This window comes from Hipposideros armiger, unplaced genomic scaffold (genome assembly GCF_001890085.2).
Source record: "Hipposideros armiger isolate ML-2016 unplaced genomic scaffold, ASM189008v1 scaffold_270, whole genome shotgun sequence".
Taxonomy (NCBI): domain Eukaryota; kingdom Metazoa; phylum Chordata; class Mammalia; order Chiroptera; family Hipposideridae; genus Hipposideros; species Hipposideros armiger.
The window spans coordinates 1,827,003-1,848,060 of NW_017731620.1; the positions used below are offsets into that span (position 1 = coordinate 1,827,003).

Below are 21,058 nucleotides of genomic sequence, written 5' to 3' on the forward strand. Positions count from 1 at the left end.
TAGTATGTGGAGGATACTAAGCAAACAACTTATAATTTTGGAAATTAGTAAATAAAAGGAATGAATCAATCATTTTTCCTGCTTTTTTGTTCAAATGATATGTGTATTCAAATAGTTGATCTTCAAAATCACTTATTTTTTAGGAGAGTACCAGCTAATAAATACAAAAGGTGGGACAGAATTCCCATACCACTCATTTGTAAGCCCTAATAAATACTGAAAGCAGTAACCATCGATAGGAACTAATGCCATTAGCTAAAATGGGGAACTCTAAAATATAGAGCTCCTCAAATGTAACGTGCATATGAATCATTTGAGGATATTGTTAAATCCTAGAATCTGATTCCGTAGGCTAGGGGCTGAGCCTGAGATCCCACATTTATAACAAGCCCCCACGTAGTGCATGCTGCTGGTCAGAGGGCCATTCTAAGAAAGAGACAAGCAGCCCCTGACATTTGGGAGCTGGCCTCGTTCTATCAGCCAAGCCTTGGGATTCTTCCGCTGAACATAAACAATTTCACAGAACAACATCAGACAAGGTCATTTTGTGACCATGAGGGATGAAGACCAAAACAAGACTACTGCATAATCTTGTCTAAATGCAAATAATGAACCCTCTCCAAAGCATAACACTGACCAACCTCCCCTTATCCTGGTTATATAAGTGGCCTTTGCTTATTCACCAAATGTAGTTTTAGGCTCAATCCAGTCTTCCTTCCTTCTAGGTAAGATTTACTAAAATGCCCAGTTACTTCTGCTTTCTGGCAGCATCTAATCCAGAACAAGGACCCCATCTTCTACACCCTCCCTAAAATCATAAAACATAAGCCCAAGTCCTATAATAAGTCCTTTCTAACACCCTCTGAGAGCATTCTCTCTCATTACAACATGTAATAAACACATCTTGTTCTAGTGCAGGTGTGTTCTGGTGTTCTTTGTTGGAGCAGCAATTTGATAGTGTGGTGGGTCAGCCTGACAGCTGGTTCACTCGTCACTATGTGCTTCCTGATGTGCTGCTATGGGGACTCGCAGCACCACCTATAAAATATTCTTCCCCCCAAAAAAGAAGAGCCTGTACCTGATTAAGTCTCTAGATTTAACCATCAGTTTACAACAAAATAAGGGGGTAGAAATACAACTAAGTAATTATATTCAATTCAACCACAAGATAAATTGCATTTTTTTTCAACAAGTAAAAATGACAAGAAAAAAAAGAAGATGGAGGGGGAATGTACAGATTGAAAGAGATTCAATAGTCATATCAATCAAATGCAAAGTGTAGCCCTTGTTTGTGTCTTAATTTGTACAAACTACTATACAAACTAATAATGATAATGACAAAAAGAGGAAGTATAGGTGTATAGATAAAAGCATTGGTCATATCTGATAATTGCTGAAGGGTGTGTGACAGGTTTTTGGTTTTTTTTTAAATTTTCTCTACTCTTAATGTACTTGAAAAGATCCATAGTAAATAATTTTTAAAGTGTTTTTTTACCATTTAATTCAATAGCTCATTTCTGAAAGAAGACAAGTTGAATAGAGGAAAATTAAGGACCATAGCTCAAAATGGCTACTTATTCTAGAGAAATAAATTTAAAAGAATCTTCCCACTACTGAAATTGCTTTCAGATCCATTTTTTGAGAGTTATTAGAATATTCACCTGTTTCTTTTCTCTTTTTTGTAATCACTAACAGATGTGTCAACTGCAAGTGAAGAGGAATAAGGAATTATTATATAGACTCAGGTGATGGTCTTAGAGAAACAATCATTTAAATGTTTGATTCTTAAAAGAAGAAAATATTATTTGAGCAATGAATTACCTGGATCTGTAGCAGATATCAGTGAACCAAAAAACAGACAGTCAGTGAAATGGAAGTCTCCACTTTTTAGCTGGCCAGCATATACCATAGCCTTCACAAAGCCATAAATAATTAACCTGTTGAAGAGAAAAATGAGATCTTCAAACATCAAGTTGAACCCTGTGCAAGACCATATCATCACAAGTGCCATGCACAGATTACACCGTTCTGCCAATTCATGACCGTGCTCGCTCTCAGGACACCACCTAAATCTCTGGACTAGAAAAGACACTTTTACCAAATATCACAACTCATTCACCTGGAAAAAGGTAACAGCACATTTTATAGTATATTTCAGGGAAAACAAGGTAAGTCTAAAGGATGTAAAACTAATCTGTCAAATATGGCATAGCAAATCATGCTCACAAGCACAGGGCCTGGGCTGACATCTGTAAATGGATTGCTTTTCAGTTTTCATTGTCTTGTCTGCTAGGGATGTCTGAAAAGAGTTGACATTTCTAGTCTGTCACTTCGATGTTGGCCACTCACAGGGCACCCAGTCAACCAGGTACTTTACAACACAGGAGTCTCTACTCCTGTGGTGTCAGGGTGCTTTCATGTGTGTGAGTGGAGACTCACTGTTAGGTTAGAGAACCTGTAACGTCAACACACTGCTGAAAATCAACCCTGAAATGCTTATGTTTTAATCTTGCTAAGAAAGCTGGGTTGTTTTTGTTGTTTTTTTTCATGAGATTATAAGGTTTATATGCTTACTAAACTTACTCCATAAAAACTGTCTGTTTTGATCATCATTTGCCACACTATAGGTTTTGAATTGTACTTAATTATTTAATTGGCTGATTAATTTTGCTAAAATCCTAGAAGAGGAAATAGAGATTGGTGAATTGGACCACAGTAAAATCACTATAAGTGAATGTAAGAGTCCTTAGAAATTATAGACCCTCAGATCACTAGATGAATGTTTAAATATTCACACGTATTTAGTTTCTTAAAAATTGTTTTGGGGGCCCGCCAAGTGGCGCGTTGGTTAAGAGTTGGCTTGGGACGCCAGCTCTGAGCAGCAGGGTCACGGTTCAGATCCCACATGAGAACCAGTGACACTGCGCCCTCTATAGCTAAGATGGTGAACGACAGCTCGACCTGGAGCTGGGCTGCTGTGAGTCGCTGTTGATGACATAGGCTGCAGTGGGGCTGGCCGTGAGCAGCCGTGAGCTGCTGTTCAATGGCCAGCCAGCCACTGCCTCACCTGGGAAGAGTGCAATGATAATACAAACATGGGCCAGTGAAGCGACGTCCTCCACATCTAGACTAAAGAACAAAAAGGACAGCAACTTGTCTGTTCCCCTCCCCCAACTCCCCAATAAAATCTTAAAAAAAAATTGTTTTAAGGTTTGAGCATGGCTAAAAAGGCTTGAAGTCAGATATTAAAAATTATAATGTCAAAGAGAATGCAGATGTTTCAAATTCTGTTAAAAAAATTTCTTTGTGAGAGAACATTTCAAATACACCTGCATTTAAATCCAGGCTAACCACTTACTAGCTATATGATGTTATGGCATTACGAAAACTTTCTGAGCCTCAGTACCCTTATTTATGAGGTAGGATAAACAATAATAGCTAGCCCATAGAGTTGTTTTAGGGTTACCAAATATACATTTGGTTTTTGGCACATAATAAATTTTTAGTGAGGTTACTATATTATCAAAGAAGGTAATATTTACTTTCTCTTTCTATTTCTTCACGTTTTAGCATATTTAATCCACACGTTGATCCTATAAAGTAGTTATTAATTTGTATTTTACAGATGAGAAAATTGAACACAGTATGATCAAAACTTGCTCAAGGTGGACACAACTATTAACTTGTGAAACCCAGATCTGAACTACAGGGAAATGGCTCCAGAACCGGGATTTTAACCACAACATCTTATTCCCTAGATGGATAGTTTTATATTTTACATTATCTGTTACCTCACAGAATACATTCAGAGGTACCCCAGTAGGTGGTCACCCTAGGGAGTACAAAGGAGCAGCAATGGAGTAACCATTAAGAACCTGGAAATAATACTGCTCTCTGAGTTGAACCGTTGAGACAACAATTAGTGGGTTTCAGCAGAGACACCCAACATTGCTGTGAAGAGTGTGGATCCTAGAAGGGGAGGCTGCATCCTAACTAGGCTGAAAGAATTGACTTATGTGAAAGGCTGTGCCGTGGGACATGGCAATGGTTATGGGAAGAGGCAAGTCCGTGAGGCCTCAATCATGGCAGCTCACCCACACTTATCTGGTGAGGGTCTGCTGGTTACCAGGATGTGCAACCGCCTCTTGACAGGTACAGAGTAGCTTCATTCAGCTTATTTGTTCACTCAGTAGACATTTATTATTGAACGCCTACTATGTGTCAGGCTCAGTGCTTAAGATACAGCAGTGAAAAAAACCAAAGTTTCCTGCATGCATTTTAGCAAGGCAGACAGCAGTAAAAAACGATCATAAATTTAAATTTTATCTGTTACCCACATTATTTCCTGCATTGGAATCTACAGGTCTGATCAATCCTGGGCCATTCTGGCCAGTCACACTATTCGTTACCATCAAAATGCTTCGGCAGCTGTCCCTCAGCCTCTTCCGGGGTTGGGCCAGCTTGCCCTCAGTCCTCTCTCGTCTGAGCTGTGTTCCAAACACTGAGGATTAACAGGCTCTGGAACCAATATAAACTTTATGACCGTAACTATATGTCTGAACTCTATACCCATTAGTCTAGGTAAGATAAAAAATATATACAATATGCTGCCTAGGCTTGGCAAGGTTATATGGAAACTAGGAGTCTCATATACTATTGGTGAACATGAAATTAATGGTTTCTAATGAATTTATACCAAAAAAAGAGCCAAATCCAAACAAAAAGTTGTATATTCAGACTATTTTGATTACTATTATTTATGAGTGAAAAATTCAAAGCAATCTAAATGTCCAGTGATGAACTGGGCACACAAACTCATATGATGGACTAATATACAACCATTAATACTATATGCAAGACTGTACATTGTATACAGGAAAATAAATTGATAAAGTAAATTAAAAACTGATAATAAATAATTTCTAATTTTATAAGAATTAAACATACTTAGACATACATATAAACAGAAAAAAAGACCAGAAACACATAGTCTAGCTAATAGTGGTTATATAAGAAAAATAAATGTGACTATTTTCTGTTTTGGTTTTCTGCATTTTTTCCAGTTCTTTTTAGATAACAGTTACAATAAAAACAACAATAGACATTGGTGAGTGCTATCATGGGACACAATAGACATTCAATATGTCTTTAATCCTCAGCATTTTATGCGTTAGATTCTTTTTACAAAAGAGAAAATTAGGACTAAGAGAGGTTAAGTTACTTGCAAAAAGTCAGAGAAGTTAGCCTGTGATGGAGCTACATTTGAACCTAGGCATTTGGGTGCCAAAGCCTACACTATTAACCACCAATTTATAAAGCTTTTGAATTGCTCTGAAAGCAGGAGAAATACATGTACATGTATACACTCACATACACACACAATTTTTAAAAAAAGAAAGTTAATGACTTACTTCAAATCAACTGCTGGACATAAAATAACTATAATTCCAATAGTTTCCTTGAGATAACATCCTCTCCCTCTCCCCACAAAAAAGCTCACTTCCATACAAGCTCAATATGATCATTGTTAACAAAGCTCATTATCACTGGTAATTATACTAAGCCAATAATTAGTGTGCACCTACTATGTCCAGGCACTCTTTTATAAATTGTAGCTATTGTCATTGTTGCTTCATTATTAATAACCACTTGTTACAATCATATCAATTAGGAGGCAAACAAAATGAACCCACTAGCAACCACTGTGTTCCCACAGAGTGGTGCAGTCAATCAGCACTTCACAGAAAGTATTTCAGGTGGCGGAGGATACAGAAAAGAGGTGGTTTAATGGGGAGAGGGAATCTAGTGAAATCTTGAAGGGAATCCAGTGTGCAGTGCTGTGAAGATGGCGGACCTCAGTGAGATATCCTCCAGGAGTCAGTCTGTGGTGAGTGACAGCCCAGGTTACAAGGATGGGCACCAGCAGAACTGCCTCATAAAAAGTAAAATGGCTGATATCATTTATTTCAACAAATATCCCTTAGTACTATTCATTGAAAAGCAGACTGCTGGTGCTATGGAGGATACAAAGATGGAAGTCCATGGCCTTCCTTCAAAGAGCAGAGCATCACAGGATGGTAGTCATGCCATTTATGCTAACAGAAGGGATTGGGTCAAAGGGAATTTGGCGAAATGTCCAACAACACAATGCTCTACGCAGTCACTTTAGGGAGTGTTTAGGACACATGCATTGATTTTCAATTTCACAAGCTTGTTTCACACTATTAAATCTCCACTCCTAAAGGCATGCTGTGAAAGTGTTTTAAAACAAAAAGTTCCAGAAAGCTTACTTGCTTGGATGATTTTTAATTATACCATCTTAATCTCTCTTAGTATATATATATTTTTAAAAAGAATGCACCTTCCTTTTTAAAAATAGCCTTGATCAAGCTATGAATAGATCTACTTTTTCAGTTGCTAGGGATGAGCAAGGGGGGTTGTTTTCAGTTTGGAGACACAGCTGTGTGGACCAGTCCCTTTTGCTCTCAGAGGAATTTTATCCCTGCCTATGAAAGCATGTGAACAGGTCACTATGTGGAACTCAGTCTGCAGCAGGAACAACCCAGCACAAACAGGCTCTGGAAGCAATATGAAGGTTATAGTATGCAGCTAGATTTCTGATCTCTATACCCAAACATATTTTTTTGGATAAGTATCTTTCCCTATTTATTTGTCCATATTTTAGGGATAGTGTCAATCTCACATTTTCCTTTTCCCTGGGGCATGTGTGCAAGGCCGATACCCCAATACAGAACTCATAAATTCCCCCTTTTCAGCTCTGTTGAGATATAATTGACATATAACATTGTGTAAGTTAAATGTGTGCAATGTGATGATTTGATATATAGATAGATTGCAAAATAATTACCAGAGTAAAGTTAGTTAACACATCTATCACCTCACAGTCATAATTATTTGTGTGTGGTAAGAACTTGTAAGATCTACTCTCTTAGCAACTTTCAAATATACAATACAGTATTGTTTACTATAGTCACCATGCTGTACATTACATCCCCAGAACTTATTCATTTTTTAACTGGAATTGTGTACTGTTTGGCCACCTTCACTCACTTATTCCACCACCACCCCCTGTCCCTGTTCTCCTTTTCTTTGCGAGAACTCATAATTTCTCAGTGCTGGGCTAGATGGGATTGGGAAGATCTTCCAGCCAAATGCATTCATTTATTCACTAATGGGTTCATTAATTTGCTCATTAAGTCACCCATCCAACAAATAATTTTCAACAGAAATAATTTCTCCTCTCAGGGAGCTTACATTTTTTTGGGGGGGGGGTAGCTATAATTTAATAGCTAATTTATAATTTATTACTTCATTAATATTGTGGTTAAGTTCTATGGAGAGAGTATATAGTGCATGTGTGCATATGTCTGCCAGCTGGAGAAACTGAAGGGAGACTGTATCTTATGGCAGGGATCACAAGTTCAATTTCAGAAACAATGAGACTGAGTTGCTGATGAGACTGTTGGGTATACAGATTTTGATCTCCAGGAGTGATTTGCTCAGGAGACAGATTTGAAAGCAGATACTGTGTGGTGTATGTTATTGCAGCCTTGGGTGTGGATGAAAGTCTGAAGAGAACATAAAGTGGAAGAGAGACCACAATTGGGACCTAGGAAACTCCAGTATTTGAGGACGATGGAGAGAGAATGAAGCATCAGAGAATACCAAAAATGGGTCAACAGAGGCATGAGTGGAAATCTAGGAGAGTGCCACAGGGGTTAAGAGAAGAAAGTATTTCAAGAAGAAGGGCATAATAAATAGGGCTGAATGTTGCCAAGAGGGCCATTTTATTTAGTGTCATGACAAGTGTGGGGCGAAAGCAACATTAGAATGGGCGAAAATGCAATGGAAAATGAGGAACTTGAGACAGGCAACATACTCAAGTTTTTTGAAAAGTTTGGTTATGAAGGGAGCCAGATCTGTCTCCAGATAGAGAAGCGGAGTTGAGGTGAGACTTGAGCTGGTCATAAAGACATGAGGAAGAAGCTCACATCTCACAGGGGCTCACAAACAGGGGTGCCAAATGATAATGCTGCTTTGTCAAGATTAATGGCATGAGGTGGTAAACCTGACTTTGGGTGGAATTATAAGGGTCTTAGAGGGTCTACAGAACCTCTACAGGTGTCAAAGGGATGATTTTCCTCTTTTGTCACTGTTTCTGACTATATATATATATATATATATATATATATATATATATATATATAGNTATCTATATCTATCTATCTATCTATCTATCTATCTATCTATCTATCTATCTATCTATCTATCTATAGTGCCAAAAAAGTATACACATTTTAAGAAAGGAAAATTGTATTAAAATTGTAATAATATATACCAATAACAAAATATGAATACAAGTCACGTTTGACTTCTGCAATTACAAGAGGTGCTCAAAGTGGTGACCATCAGTGTCCAGACACTTCTGATTATGGCGAACTACCTGCTTTAACAACACAGACCAAAGTGTCCACTTGTATACATTTTTTGGCACCCCCGCTATACATATGCTTTACTATCATGCAAGCCTTTACTGAGAAATGCAGAGATAAATGAGACATGATTTCCACCCTCAGGAAGGAGAGACAAGTCGGATAAACGAGCAGAGCACGGGACAGAGAGTGCTAAGTGTACTAGAGAGGTGCAGTTCAATGCACTTAGTTCACAGGGGAGCAGCAGCTCTCTTTAGCTGAGGACTCAGGAAAGGCTTGGAGAGTAAGTTGGCATATCTGCTGAACCTGAAATACACATTTAAGTAAGGAGGCTGCCCAGCAATATTCTATCTATATGTCAGATGTCCCAGCGACTGATTCGTTTTCCTGGAATGCAAAACCTTTCCTAGTGAAGGTGGTTTGTTCTTGAATCAGTACAAAACCCAATAGACAAACAAACAAAACCCCCATTTTGGCAATCCAGGGAGCCATTTTCCATCTGCCACCCCCTGCAGAGATGAAGGGGTAAGGCCTGTCCTGACAGAGCTGTGGCTCCACTTCAGGCTTTTACCTCAGCACCCAGTATGGGCCGCTCTGCCCCAAGGAGCCCAGGAAGCCTGTGGGCCCTGCCGTAGCTGAAGCAGGTGCTCAGATCTCATAATGCTCCATGACCTCGTAGGTCCATTTTACTTTTCCCAACACTCGCAAGACTGTTCCTTCTGTTCCATTGATGGTTGGGGAGAAGAAGAGGAAGAAGGAGTCAGAGTGGCTCGTGGGCATTGGAAAGTGGAAGATGAGTTGAAGTCCTACTCAGCTTTGCTGTAGTGGTAGGTGACCCCTGTGCAGTTCCTATATCAGATCTCTTGTACAAGGAACTGTGAAGATTACAGACTGCCTGTCCTCAGTCTTCTCTCCTCTGAAAGAGGTGGAGGGAGGCAAGCTTTAGAGGAAATGGAAGGCGGCATCCAATTATTTTATCCCTAAGTGGAAAGAGGAGGCTGGTTAGGGAATGGAATGGGGGTAACAGGAGGGGAGCAAGGAAGGGAGGACTCACTGCCGGGGCCATCAGCGTGTATGTTGAGGTTGGGAAATTCCATGTCAAGACATTTGACCACATAAAAATTTTGTTTGCAACAGCCAACACCAGGACAATTGCACCCCCAGTTTTCTCTACCTCTGGCCACTACTCTCCTCTTAGTTGCCAACCAACCTTGGAACCTTGACTATTCTCAAGGTACCTATCTGTCATTGGATGGGAGCTCTCTGGCCCTAAGATTGTAAGAAGACTGTGGTAGGAATAGAGGTGTGGGAAGAGGGAGGGAACAAATATTTGACCATTTTTTGAGTACCTACTCTGTACCAGGCCCATCAGTTGGGCAGCATCATCATTCTTATTTTATAAACAATAAGACCCAATATGTGATAGAACTAAGATTTAAACACATGTTTCTTTCTATGTTTTATGATTGGACAGTAAGTAAAAAATTTAAGATAACTTTGCTTTGGCTTCCCAAATTTAAAAAGCCAATTATGCTATTCTTTGTTCCTGGTAGAATGTCTTTGACATGATGTATAGTGGGACCAGTTCCTCAAGGGATAAGAGTGGCACAGAAGACCTTCATTTTAGGCATTTAATTTAGCTGCTAAAGGGTAGAGAAAGCGCCGTGACTTCCATGATTTTCCCTTTAAGCAAGTTCTGTATCTGGCTTCTTGTGGGCCTAGAAGTGGCCACCATATATTTTCGGGAATAAAAAGGCTGCAGAGAGGAAATTGTGATGAAATATATTGTTTTTTAACCATGGCTTGGGTCCAAGGCTCTGGGACCTTGTGACCTTTAGAATAAAGTCAAGTGGGTCCATTTCCTACATAATTTACTGCCCACTTGCCTGTCAATTCGCCACCTTCCTGGGCTTCCTCTGGAGGACTCACTCACCCTTGCATTTCCTCACCAATTCCCGCTCCTAGAGCAACCTGTGCAGTTACCTTCAGGGAGTCTAGTTTCCCTTATGTAAAGTACTTCAAGTTTCCTGGAGAAAATGTAATGTAAATCCCAAGCTTGAATATGGAATGGGCATAAGTTGTAATGCGGACATGCAGTAAGAGGTCGAGACCTACTGAAAGATGAAAGGCACACAGATGAGGAAAGAACCAGACATCCTGATTGCGTGTCCACTCATGTCTACTACCTGGGAACATGGTGACTCACTGGGGGTGAAAGGGGATCACTTCTGAGAAGACTAAGAGGGGCGATGGAGGTAGTGCAGAACTCAGCCACTCACTAAATGACAGCCTCCCTTGCAAAGCTTGTCAGCCTGCGCCAGCATCCTGGGATGTGTGAACCCTAACATTCTCTGAGTAAGCTGAGCTCCTCACTTCTGTCTACTTCCTGGCCATCCCTTTTCTCCTGCTTTCAGAATACCATGCTTAGTGCTCACTGTATATAATCACAGCTCTCTTGCCTCCCTTCCTCTCTCACAAGGTATCCCCACTGTTCACCCTCCAAAGTGGTTTGTAAGCTCTCTTCTGTATGTCATCCAGGTCCTAGATTTCATGCATGCATTCTTTATGTGCCCATCTTACCTGATTAATGGGAAGAAAGACTGCACATCTGGGCTGTTGTGCCTTCTGCTCTCTCTATTCCAACCTACATTCTTTGCACATATTACTCAGCCTTGCTAGATCTAAGGGTTACAAAGATGACTCAGATGTGGCTTCTGTCCTCTCAGAGCTCACAGATTAGGAGAGAAAAGAAGCAATGTGTGTAAATAACTGGACTACTAACTAAGTGAAAAATCACAGGTTCGGTAAGAAAGCTAAGACACAGTGATATGGGGTTTGGAGGAGGAAGGGAGAAACATGGTGTGGGGGAAGAAGGCACTGGAGCCGAATCTTTACTGCAGATGGGGTCAGACATGAGTTGTGATAGGAGAAGGAGCAACTGGGGTGGTCATTACAGGGAGAAGTTATATGGGTCACCAAAACAAGTGGGTGCTAACACACGAGGTGAGGACAGTGAAATTTGGGTAATCCAGTATGATAAATTTTTCCAGTGTTGGTATACATTCTAATTCAGTGGTTCTCAAATTCGGTTGCATATTAGAATCACATAGGAAGCTTTGAAAGTCATGATGCCCAGGCTTCATCGCATACCAAGTACAGACAATCTGTTGGTAGGACCCAGGCATCGGTATGTTTTAAAGTTCATCCATTGTTCCCATATGCAGCCAGGACCTAGAACAAGTGTTCTAAATCACCACATGTTGTGTCTACTGTCCAGACCAATTACCTGGTGATCAGCGGGTCTGGAGTGCCACCTGAGATTTTGCATCATTTCTAATGAGCTTCATTTCCTATGAGTGCCAGTGCTGCTGTTCCCAGGCTGCACTTCGGGTGGGAGACGCTAAATGAGGATGCTGTAGCTAAGGAAAAGCCCTCAGCCATCTGCGTGTGTTCCAGCCCTGACCGTTAACTCTGGAAGCGGGCAACACTTTGAATTCACAAATGGAGCTCGCCTGAGATGCCATTGGTACAGGTCCACATGGATAAGCAAGCGCCTAATGCCTACTGCTTGGTGACTTGGTCTCTCTGCAGATTTGTAGATGAGACACTAGGATTACTGAATAGGATGTGAAAATTCAAGGTGCTATTACTTCTCAGCTCCAACTTGGAGCTCTTTGTAGACGAAAATGAATAGAAGGGGTGAGAGAGAGGGAGTGGAAGAATGTATCACCTACTGAAACATAAGTTTAACGGAGCTGCATTATACCTGTGTCTGTAGCTCCGCAGAGAAGTCCTTCCAAGGTACCGGGACCCCCAACCTCCCCTGCTCCCTGACACCGGGAAAGACTGTGTGACTGCTTTGGTCTCATGGAGGCTGGTCACCAAAAAGTCCTACCCTGTTTTCAAAAGTAGTAAAGGAATTGTCAAGATTTTCTTTTAAAATATTTTTTAAATACTAGCAGAAATTGCATGTTTGTCAAAGGAATACTGTTCCGGTTTAAAAACAAAAAGGTTTCTTTGCTTTGGGCTGAACTATATCAGCTCAGAAGCTCCAATTGTCTGTAGTACAAATGTGTGTGTGTGTGTGTGTGTGTGTGTGTGTGTGCGTTGTGTATAATATATATGTGTGTACACACACACACACACACACACACACACACATATATATATACATATTTTATTTTTTTTTATTAATACCAAGTAAGAAAGCTTGTACAAAGTATTTCCAAGTGTGGAACTCATCTGGGCTAAAGCAGCAGGAGAAGCATGCTGCCCTGTAGACACAGGCCCTGGGCCAGCACGTCTCTCCTGTAGAAGCACACGCAGGACTGCTACCTCGTTTGCTCTCACCCCTCCTGAGACGCACATAAAATCAAGGTCCATTATTCTCCTTCACAGGTGAAGTAACTTCCACAAGAGCTCACAGGCCTCATAGCCAACACCTTAGAGCCTTTGCTCGCCTACTTTTCCTCATGTGTGAAGCTGAAACATTGTTTGGAATCAGCTGTTTATATTGGGGGGAAAAACAAAACTTAAAAAGTTAGTCAACCCAAAACCCCTATTTAAGCCCATAGAAACCAGGACCCATCCAGGTTAATGGCTGGGTCAAAGTCACACTGAACCCAGTCGGTGGCAGAGCCAAGACTAGAATGCCAATTTTCTCCTAAAGTGATTTTACCAAAGCTGGCAGTTTTCACAGATTCTCTGCTGCCTGGGATTTCAGCAAAGAAAATAAAACCTGGGAGTTGAATATAACTTGCCTAATTTATTATTTCCAGAAAAATTTCCCTTCTTTTCTGTATTCCCCAAAGGATATGTATTTTCTTCGGCTGTTCTATTTGGAACCCCAAAGCCAAATGCTGGCTGCAACCGAATGCAAATTATAAGGAAATGCAACTCTCAGCATTTTCCCCAATCAGATCAACTTGGCAGCAAGTAGCAAGCTCATAAATAATTTAGATGTTTAAAACATATTTAGCTCAAATTAGGATGTTATACTATTTACTGTTTGATTGATGGTTTTAAAATATATGACCATTATTGGTGACAAGGTAGAATGAACAATTTATCTTGTGAGTGATGAAAATCAAACATGAATTCCTTGCACTGATTCTTCTTTTTCAAAAACGTCAATATATTTTTGAAAACTTTTTGATCTAGAATGGAAAGTCAAATGGTCTGTTTTGTTTATGATGCACATAATACATGTTATTAGAAATCCCTTTGTAGTTGTAAAGTGAACTTCCTTTATAGTGTTTCAAATCAGGTTTCAGAACAGAAAAACTGTTCTCATAGGCTTCTCTTCCAAATATAGAGTTTACCCATTAATCAAATACTGAAAAATATTGCCAAAATGCTTTAGTGAACCAAAAACAATAAAATATTGACTACTAAAGTAATTATTCCCTTATAGATCCTGAGCTTTGCAATCACTGCTCTTGTCCCTCATCACTCCAACAACACAACTAAGTATCTGTTAAAGAAGGTCACTTGGTTTGCTAAATCTTGTTACTCCCAAGTGTCCCTGGTATCATATTAACTGACCAGACCCATGGCTAGATGTACCTGGGGCCACGCTGACCAATCATCCAGCCATCTGGTCTACACAACACCAGACAACTGATATAACTTACTCTTCATCTGTGCCCCTACTTTCCATCTACTAACCCCCACCCACCTGACACATGGACTGGCTTTACACTATTATGCATCGAACTGAAATGAAGACAGTTCTGTATGTCCCCACGTGGCTTGAGTTGAGTGGGTTTTGAATTCAGCTGTAAGACAGAACCTGGTGGGATGAACCATCTGCAGACTAGGGCCAAGTAAATGGGCCAGAATTTAATAGTTTGATTTCTTAAGAACTCTGTTCCTCTGCAGAACAAAGCACCTGTTATCATCAAGTGTGATTTCATCTTTAAGGGCGCAATGCCTTCTTCTTTATAAAAATGATGTTCACAGGAAGAGCAATCAAGATTATTTATTAAGCCATATAATACATTTTTAATTGAGTGCCTATTGTATGCCCAGCACTCTGCCAGGCACTGGGCACAAAATGGAAAAAAAATGATAAGCAGTCTGTTTGGGTGCATAGGGAAGTAAACAGACTGCTGCAATCTAGTGTGGTAAGCCCCTGCCAATTTCTAGCTCTTTGACCACAGGCAAGTTACCTTTTCCTCAGTTTCCTTGTTCATAAAATGGACAGAATAATAGTCCTCCTTTTTGTGTTATTAGCAGAAAATCACTGCTGACCCAAGAGGTTCTTTAGTTTTTCTAGCTATCATAGTTTGTTGGGAAACACAAAAGGCCATTTAGCATTAACTTCTCCCTTACAGAACCAGTGAATTCTGAACGGCTTAGATTTGGAGCTGTTAAGAGAAGCATTTGCTAAGTTGCTTTCAATATAGAAACATACATTTTCATCTAGTTTCTCTGTAGAAAGTTGCCAAAACCCCTTTGGAAAAAGTAATTCTTCATACTGGATCTAGTGCTATCACCATGACATGCATCAGAGAGGCTACCTCTCTCAACATCACATCTAATCTCAGGTGCCCCTGAAAAATGTAGGTGAGTAGCCAAGCAGAAGATGGTGAAGGCAAGCTTGCCAATAAGTCACAAATAGCTTAATAAGTTTAGTCATAATGAAAATATTCAAACTAATATCACAAAATTCCCAAAGCCCAGTGAAGTTGCAAGGGAAAATGATAAGAGAAGGCAGATCTATGGCAAAAGTCGTAGAGGGAAGACAGCCCTGGATTAATGGAAGTATATTCATGCAGACATTGAGATGTACTAATTCCACTGTATTAAACATAGGTCAGATCTCAGCTAAAATACTTCCTTGTTTAAAACACCCCATTTGGAAAATAGCTCCTAAGATACAGAGGGGTTAGAACATGTTAGATGGGTGAGAGATGTAGGGTAGGGTTTGCTGCCTGAGAAGGCCAAGAAGCAACATGGCAACCAAAGTTTATAACTGAGGGTAGTCATGAGCTAGAGAGAGAAGATTTAATCTGTGTTTCTCCAGAAAATCAGGGGAGGAAAGCGGGGGGAGGGGGGGTGAACTTTACAAAGAGTCAGAGCAACCTATTGAAAAACTGTCCAAAGGATGAGATGGGAATGTGCTAGGGAGTGAGTTTCCTTTCCTGGAGTGATTTCAGTATCCCTTAAGTATTCTGTAGAAAGGATATTGGGTACTTGAGTGAGTGAATTTGGGGATGGAAGTCAATGACTTTTAAGGTGACTTAAAACTATAAAACCTTATGATTTTATAAAAACCTAAAGAACAAATAAAAGCAAAGACCAAGAGAGGAAAACAAAAAACTTTCTAACTGACAATATTTTGTAGCATTTAGTCAGTTATCAAGGTAAAAATAAAGACAAGTTTGACAGAACATAAAATCTGGCACCAGGAACTGATTTTATTAAACAGCACTCTCTTTCTAACTTGACAGCAGCGTCTTCACAAATGCATGGTTTGGGATTAGAATGTGAACAGATGAAGTTATCCTTGTATCTGTTAAATACCTCAACCTTCCCAGGATACAGGAGGAGGCATTCACAAAACTCATTTAACTCCCCAAGACAGGTGAACAACTCGTTTTGCTTTCCCAGGTGACCCTAAACAAGATGTCCAGCAGGCTGACTACCATACCTAATACCCGGGGTCTTGTTCTGGCTTCTAGGAGGACCTGCAGGCACCTCAGGCTCACCAGCTCTGAGCCTGAACACAGGATCTTATCCAGAACCCTGTTACTCCAGGATCTCTTTTCTTAGCAAAGGCACCAACTCCACCCAGATAATTGGAGGTCATCTTGGAGACATCTCTACCCCATTACTGTACCCTTCCCCACACGCCACCCATCAGTACACTGACATTTTACCTCTTGAATTGGCTTCAGATACATCCACTATTCTGTCCAGGCTAACACCACAGCTCTTCTGGATATTTCCAAGCCCGATGAAAGTATCTCCCTGTATCCGCTCACTTCCCATCAATATGTAGCCAGGATTGTTTTAAAACACAATTGACCATGAATCTCCATGCTCAAAACCTTTTCAGGACTTCCCATTGTTTTAGATTAAATGAAAAATTTGTGGTGGTTAATCATTTCCAGATCCATTCCCCATCCTTTCCACCTTGCTCTGTGCTCCCAGAGGCTGACCTGTATGGGCTCCATCAGTGGACTCCCTTACTCCCCTGGCTTTTAGTTGGATTTGACCAATGTAGGCAAGAGGACACTGGCAGGAGATTAGGGTAGGAGAGAAGAGTATGGCTGGGGTGTTTATTATTTCAGTTCTCTCCCTTCAAGGTCTGTATGGGCTCCATTTGTCCTTCAAGCAAAGATCACAGCTCCATTTAGTTGGTTCTGTCTGCACAGCTCTCTCCAGATTCAAGTCCCCCTTTATTTCTTTCCCCTTCCCATAATGGTGCCCCTCTTGAGAAACTGGACTACTCCTCATGGATAGTCTTTGCCCTGCCCACATCTTTTAAATAGTCCTAAAACATCACTCTTTCAAGGAAACTATTCTGGACTCTCCTGCAAGAGTCATATCTGCCTAAAAGAAGGTTTATAACGCCTATACGTCTTTACAGCACTCACCAGAGAACTAATAATTAACCTGTGTAATTTATTGTCTAATGTCTGTTTTTCCTGCCAAGGTGAGGGCAGGGACTATCTCTGTCTTAGCAAACCCCAGAACCCCAGAGCACCTACACATTGGTGTTCAATAGCTATTTATGAAGTAAGAGGGACACTAAGGGTGAAGAGAGAGAGGTGGAGAGGAAGGCCATGGAGGACGGGAAGCACCCTGGTCAGACTGATCAGAACCACTGCCGACCGAGGACGCCCACACTGCAAGTCCAGGAAGTGAGAGCAGCATATATTGTCCTCTCACTGTCACAGTGAGGCTAGGGGACATATGACATCAAAACATTGTTTGGCAGACTACAGTTCACAAAGAGATTATTTGTCAAAGAGGGCATCTTCAGGGAAATGTATTTTCAAAAGTGAGATTTATACACAGAAGATTAAATCGTTTTCTATCTCACTGCATACCCAGCCACCATGGTCGATAGCAACTGGCTGATTGTGATGTGGATATTATCTTGAGCTATTTTCAAAAAATAAATGGTGTTTTTTTTTCAAGACTCAAATGCCACTATAGTGTAGAAAAACCACATATTTAATTTCTTGTTCAGTTATCTGTTAATTATCAGTTCACATCAAACAGATTACATAAGAGATCTCATCTCAGACTCTTGACAAATGGGGAAGGGTGGCCGCCATTGGCCAGGGAGCCCACGCAGGGCTCAGGGAAGCCTCTCCTGTTATGAGGTTGTGAGAACCAAAAAGAGGAGGGGCACTAACACACAGCACCCAAAGGGAGTGCAAGGTCAAAGTTAACATATCAGCCCCGAATGGGGTTTCCGGTTCAGATGCCGGTGGAGGAAGGCTGAGGCAGAACAAAGAAAATGAAAACTATCAAACAAATGAAAACAGACAAGCAAGATGATGACCAAGGGGGAAGTGGCGAGTAAGGGAATGTGCCCAGGCAGAAGGAAGGAGCGAGCATTCTAGAGTGAAAGTGTAAGAGGCCACTAAAGCCCTTAGTTGGCTTTTTTCCCCTATTGGTTTGGGTGTCTGGGAGGTCTTGGAGGGGCAACAGCAATGTTTGCTCTGACCACCACTGTTTAGACCCAGAACAGGGCAAAGGAGGACAGACAAGAGGGAGAGAGGACTGCACGTGAATCACCACCTTTGGCTGCTTCACAGTGTGGAGCTCTTAGAGACAAAACCCACTCTGGGGCCTCCTGGGGTGGGCGTGCTATGGTGGGGCCCCCCTCCAGAATATCAGGGGTGTCCTTACACTAAATACCACCTTCTGCAGATATCAGCACTTCTCAGACTCTGAGGCACAGACCAGTCACTTAGGAATCTTGCTAACATGCAGACTCTGATTCTGTGGGTTTGGGGTGGAGCTGGAGATTCCGAATTCTAATACATCCCCAGGTGATATGGACCCTGCTGGTCAGCAGACCACACTTCAGGTAACACGTCCTAAACTACACACAAGGAAGTCAGTTTCCAATGTGTGGCACTACCTGGGCCTGGCTTCTGTTGTTCATCCTTCACCTGCCACAGAGGTTGTCATCCGCCTGCTGAGTGGCAGCTGAGTGCTTCTATCATTGTTGGGATTAGTAACTAACAGTAAAAGATTACATATAAAAATTCTGACTATGAGCTTCTCTTGGAAAGTGAAAAGATCTAGCACTAGTGGACCACTGTTCTCTCGTAGAAACAATTCGTCAGCACTGTGTAGAGGCTGGCGGCCTGCTTCAGATGGAGTGTCTTTCCACCTTGCCACAGCCTGAACCACTCTTATGTCTAGGTCACCTTGACCTTTTGCAACCCCGCTTCATCCCTCTTTGCACTTGTATCTATGAACTTTGACACACTCGTTTGAACCAAGAGGCACCCCATTTATTTATTGGAAGAGCATTTTGCTTCCAGTGAAGGCTTTTCGGTTATCAACACATTCTTCATTTTGGAGAGCTATGTCACTGGCACTGGGGAAGGAAACAAGGCCACAAAATACACATTTCTGTTGCAAGGTGGCCTTATCTATTTGCAGATAAGGAAAGCAAAAATGAAGAGCTGAATAAGCCATGGTGGGATTAGTAGGTCCACACTTCACAATGCAGACGCAGTATTCAGAAGTGGTAAGAATTAAGCAGCTAATCATGTTCAGTCATGGTGGAAGGATCCAGACGGTGCTGCAAATTTCAAGCCACAGAAGTGAAGATTACATAGGTTATGATGAGTTAAACAGGAGAGAAAAGAATGACTGAAGCAAAAAAAAAAAAAAAGAAGAAGAAGAAGAAGAAGAAGAAGAAGATGCATCCCACCTAAGCCATTATTAAGAATTGGCAAGTTTACAAACCTCGGACTGAAAACATTAAGAACAAAAGAGAAACACTCAGAGAGAACAGTACAAAGCTGAAATGACTCCTTTTTTTCCTCCTTACAGTCTTCGGACGTGCGGGCTTATCCAAATTTGCACTGTTTACTTAAATTTTACTTAAATTTTTCTGTTGTTCTTACATATTTCTTTCCCCCACACTTAAGATTTTGAGAAGAACCGCAGGGGAAAAAGTTTTCCTTGCATAATTCTCTCATGTTTTTGTTGAAACAGCATCTCTAACACCAACAGTGCCCTCCCAGAATGAACGTTTCTGCCCGTTTTGGAATCGAGAGGCTGAACGAAAGTCACAGGCAGCAGTGTGCCAGCGAGGTGGGATCAGCTCAGTCATGTCCCGGTTGCACCAGCCCCGAACCCTGCAAGGAGTGACATGCCTGGGTCCCCACAGCTGCCCAGCCCATTCCCACTTCCCACCTTGCAGGTTCTGGGTGGTCCTGGAGCCCTTCACAGAGCCCCTACTGTGACCAGGCCCAGTTCTGCAGCAGCTCACCTGGTCACAGCCCACCCAGGTGGCACCACTGGACTGAACATTTTCTTTTCTTCGCTCTTTTTGTCAACAATTATTAATCATGAATTCCATTCCTTTAGGACCTTGCTTTCTGAGTTTTAAGCTGACAGCTGTATGCAGAGGAGACAGCCTTTGACTTGTGGCCAGAAACTCTGGATTCAGTTACAACACTACTGTTTAGTAGCAGTTTTAACTAGGATAAGCTAGCCTCTCAGCACATCATCGCCTCTAACAATTAGGATACTGATACTAGCCCAAAAGGATGTTATGCTTGCACACAGTAGATAGGTCCACAAGTGGCTGTTGAATCTCAAACAGATTTTTAGAAGTCCATGCTATTGTGTTCATGGACATTAATTTCTTAATGTGTTCTTTCCACTCATGCTTGCTTCTTCATAGAACACAACACACAATTGCTGAGAGATTCTAACTGTGGGAATTTATATCCCATGGCAGAGAAAGGGCTCCGGCTTTCCTCCTGCAGACAGGTGACCTGCCATCTCCTGTTCTACGAGAGGTTTGGAGCAGGACTTGTAGCTCCCTCAAGGCACCTCTGTTCCTCTGGGGAGACATCTGGGCCGCACCAGCCCACAGGCACCAAATGCATAGGCATACTGTTTGATGATAATAAACTATAAATTTAAACCTGATTTTTACATGGGAAAAAAGACTCCTTTTCTTATGTCTTTAATAAAAACACAGATAAAGCTATGTAATCACAGCATACTCTGTAGCTTTCAAGTAAGCCCTTTCAGAAACTAGAGGAATTAGTTCAAAAGATAGAATTTTGGATCTTCAGCTTTTAATTCCATTTGCCCTAATTAATCTAGTCACTATTTTACTTGAGTATTTGCTTGTTCTTCCTATCAGGGAGATAGTGAGAGTGTTAACAATGCAGAAGATGATAGTACTGGAGAAATACTAGAGTCTGTATTTTTACTTGAAAATAAAATATATGCAAATATGTGTGATGTTCTTCATTGAATAACATTTGAGGCTAATAGAAGTACACCTTGGTATCTGTCATTCCTTTCACATGGAATGCCTTCTGTCTTTACCACACTCACCCTCTGATACCGCCCTGAAATTGCCCTATGAGTTCTTCACGTGTCAA

The 21,058-nt window shown here is 41.1% G+C and overlaps 1 protein-coding gene across 1 annotated transcript in view; it reads right to left on the reverse strand.

Annotated features, from left to right (window-relative positions):
- The window catches only part of SLC9A9 (solute carrier family 9 member A9), a 613,140-nt gene that overhangs the window by 465,459 nt on the left and 126,623 nt on the right, over positions 1–21,058 (reverse strand). Inside the window, exon 5 of the mRNA XM_019656952.1 lies at positions 1,822–1,937. Within this exon, the coding sequence (XP_019512497.1) occupies positions 1,822–1,937 (116 nt within the window). The remainder of the gene's footprint in view (positions 1–1,821; positions 1,938–21,058) is intronic.